The following is a 3,541-nucleotide window of genomic DNA, read 5'->3' on the forward strand; positions in this document are numbered from 1 at the left end:
TATATGGGTTCAATATATAAAAGCCCCACTAAATGGATCCTCCCCTATCAACTCCATACTTTCACTTTTTAATATTTCTAGGTCCAAAAAAATTTAGATTTCAGGGCTTGGTAATAAAGTTTAGGGTTTGGGGAAAATTCGTAATACCAAAAATGCCCTTTGCTATATATACCTAATGAAATAGGCTATAGGTTTCATTTCCAGATTCATTTTCATTTTCACTTTCTCTCACTTCTCTCTCGTCTCTGCTCTGAAGAAAATTAAGGTTTTTTTATCATGCCGAAAGAAAACAATTGCAGAGAGCAAGAAACGATTCTCGCTCCATCGATATCCGTTGATGACGTTTAATTCAACGTTTCTTCTAGATTTATTGTATGATTTTGCAGTAGAATAAACGAATCCGAGAGAAGATTTCAATCAACTAATCTGCAGATTCAACTCAGATTCATCAACAAGCTAATTATACAGGTAAGTATCCTCTTCTCTTTGTGATGATGCTTCGATTTAGAGATTTTAGTTGATTTATTTTGGATTCAAATTTCAGAAAAGTATTTCAAAACCTAAATCTTCAGATGCTTTTCAATCGACTTATCTGAATCGAAATCAGAGCTTAGATTCACAATCATCTACTTACTCTGATTGGTTTGATGTAGAGTTTTCGAAAAAAAATTGAACAAAAATTTCCGATCTGTTCATCGTCAAAATCGTTGTACACCTCTATTTCTATCTTCGATCTAATATCTGATTTGAGATTCGATATCAGTGAATCGTCCTCTCTATTATCCATAGATTTGATTTGAATTTTATTCACTTTTAGTTTTTGATTTTTCATTTATACATGATAGATTACATGAAATTGTGGTAGGAATTTAGTTGAGGTGGAGGATTTAGAGAAGGATTTTTGAGCTGCTGGTGGTGCTGGAGCTGTAGGTAGTATGAGTGGTGAAGAAATAAGTAAATTAAATCCAGGCACGATTTTGTTTGTTATTGTTATTGTTGATGTTGTTATTTGTTATTATTTTAGGTACGATTTGTTGTTTTTTACATTTCAATTTGAAAATGTCTGTGAAATGAACTCATAATGCGATTTCAGCTATTCTTTGAGGCGATACAAACTTAAAACCTCTAGTTCAAGTATTTAGATATAAAATCTACTGGTAATATCACAAGATCGACTTTGATTACTTGTTTCTGACCCAGATTCGACTCATTATGCTGTGTTAGAAACTCAGTTGAATGAGAAACTGTTCAATGGCGATATTCGTAAGGGATTTGTGGTTCAATTGATTGATTACATGTGTCATACTATTCAGAATCGGAAGTAAGTTTCTCTGAATTTCGATCTAATTTTAGGTTTAATTTCAATTTTTTGGTATTACGAATCTTTGAAATGATTCTCAGTTCAGATTATTAGTAGGTTTAATCTGATTTTGGTGTTGGTTAAACTAGAAATTATACTGTGTTATTGTGTTTATCAGCTAAGAATATGATAGATTTTGTGGTGTGTGTGCCTGTTGTTTGATATAGATTACTAAGCATTTATATCAATGAATACTATGTTGAATGCTTGGTGAACTATTAAGCAAGTTCCTGAGAAAACATGGAATGATATATTGAATGCCTATGTTTGCTTATTGTTTTCAAGAAATAAAACAACGAAGAACTGAAGTTGTTACTACAGACTATTTTCGTGGGATATATATGAAGGGGATTGCTGCAATGATAGTGTGTCTGAACGATTTTATGATTGTGTTTTGTGTTGGATGTGGAATTGTTGCAGGAAGATGATACAGAGAGGCTCAGAAATTACTGGAAAAGATGTTTATCTTTCCAACTTATAGTTTGTTTTTTATATTGTTATTGTCATTACAAAAATGTGTGCACTTATAGTTTTAGTTATTATTATATTTTGTAATCGAATGGACATCTGAGTTAACATGCCTCAATGATGAAGGTCAAACTTTGTATTGCTTTTTGATTTATATTGTTTATGATAATAGTGGCTAACTACTAATTTTTTCCTCCCCGACCAGGAGAACATAAAACGATATGTTTGCATCATATATGATCCAACAAGGTCTAATCAAGGTGTTCTAGCTCTCAAGACTATGAAGCTCACAGATTCTTTCATGGAACTTTATCGCAATAACAATTTTACTGGAGAGAAGTATGTAATATCTCGTGTCTCGATAAAATTTTAATGAAGATGAGTAATTAATCCGAATCTCATTATTATATCTTTTTTATTTTGTTCGATAGGTTGAGGGAGAAAAATCTTTCATGGGTCGATATCTTTGAAGAAATTCATGTACGTTTTGAATGCCTTGTTGCTTTTTCTAACATTAGGAAGAATTGTCCATTTTTACGAGTTTATTTATGCTTCTTTTATGTGCCTCTTAACAGATTAAAGTTTCAAATTCTGCCATTATTAGTGCCTTCATGACAGAACGTGAAGCTGACACACCTGTAACCCAGGTTTGATATCTTACCTTTACTATTCATTCTTCGTGTCACTAAAAAAATAATATATATGGTAATATAATAATTTCTGGGAAGGACAACTTAATAAGATAAAAAACTCTGTTATGTAGTGTGACTATGACCGCCTGCAATTATCAACCAAACCACAAATGGAAAGAAATGTTGACTAAAGACATGGTTGTGTACAGGAGTGCTCTCTCTTGGTATCATTCAATCTCAATACTAGTGATGTAGAGAGGTTTTCTTTATGTAGTAGTGCTAGATATTTTCTTCTGTATCAGTAGTAGAGTTGACCCAATAAATATATTAGTTGTATCTTTACGTACATAGTTTCAGAAGGAAATTCATTGTTGGATATTCTCCCATCTTTGACTCATAAGAGTTGTGTCCACTATGTACTTCACTTCCGTCACTGTTTTTACTTCTTAGATTTTGCGAAATTTCTGTTTTTGTACAGATTAATACAGATGCATCATGTATGGTATTCACTGTAAAGCCTCTACCTATATTGTTTTATGTTCTGCCATAATACTTATGTGTAACTGCGGCTTACACATGTCATATGCATGTGTAACTGCCTATTGCACATGCATGCGACATATGTAACTGCGCCTTACACATGATATATGCATGTGGAACTCCAACTTACACATGCATTTTTATGTGTACTAGTTGATTCTCTTATTCTTGTTGGATGTTGGTCCTGTAGGTTGTGCACTCTACCAAAGAGCAACTACCTTTGGGTTGACAGGTGAGACTTGTCATGGTTGAACCGTTGTTTGTTTCTTTTCTTTTGTTATCATATATTGTTTTTCGTTTGTATAGTCTGAGTTAGCTACCTGAGTTAAGGTTCTTGTCGGTATGTGGATGTTGTTGTGTAGAGCGGGTAGGTAAGATTTGGTAACATCAGTAGGAAAAAATTGATCTGTTATCGAACACGGATAATAGCTTGTTAGTTTTTAGGTTAATTGTGACATTGCTAACTTATAGAAGAAAAAGAAGACATAGTACATTGCTTTTTTAGGGAGAAGAGGATTTTATTTGGTTTTATTTCTTTCTT

At 32.8% G+C, this 3,541-nt stretch overlaps 1 protein-coding gene across 1 annotated transcript; it reads left to right on the forward strand.

Moving 5' to 3' along the window:
* Positions 1-293: 293 nt before the first annotated feature.
* On the forward strand, positions 294-2,945 carry LOC113333029 (eukaryotic translation initiation factor 3 subunit H-like). The gene is made up of 6 exons (XM_026579519.1): positions 294-468; positions 1,225-1,321; positions 2,034-2,167; positions 2,260-2,308; positions 2,404-2,475; positions 2,592-2,945. The coding sequence occupies exons 3-6, from the start codon at positions 2,109-2,111 to the stop codon at positions 2,649-2,651; spliced, it is 240 nt and encodes a 79-aa protein (XP_026435304.1). The 5' UTR covers positions 294-468; positions 1,225-1,321; positions 2,034-2,108; the 3' UTR covers positions 2,652-2,945.
* The last annotated feature ends 596 nt before the right edge of the window (positions 2,946-3,541 follow it).

Source organism: Papaver somniferum, chromosome 1 (assembly GCF_003573695.1).
Source record: "Papaver somniferum cultivar HN1 chromosome 1, ASM357369v1, whole genome shotgun sequence".
NCBI classification, from domain to species: domain Eukaryota; kingdom Viridiplantae; phylum Streptophyta; class Magnoliopsida; order Ranunculales; family Papaveraceae; genus Papaver; species Papaver somniferum.

What these genes read in the sequence shown, in the direction of transcription:
- LOC113333029 (XM_026579519.1), top strand. Translation starts at nt 2,109, where the DNA reads ATGAAGCTCACAGATTCTTTCATGGAACTTTATCGCAATAACAATTTT. An exon ending in AACAATTTTACTGGAGAGAA is followed by an intron (nt 2,168 to 2,259) that starts GTATGTAATATC and finishes TTTGTTCGATAG; the next exon opens with GTTGAGGGAGAAAAATCTTT. An exon ending in ATATCTTTGAAGAAATTCAT is followed by an intron (nt 2,309 to 2,403) that starts GTACGTTTTGAA and finishes GCCTCTTAACAG; the next exon opens with ATTAAAGTTTCAAATTCTGC.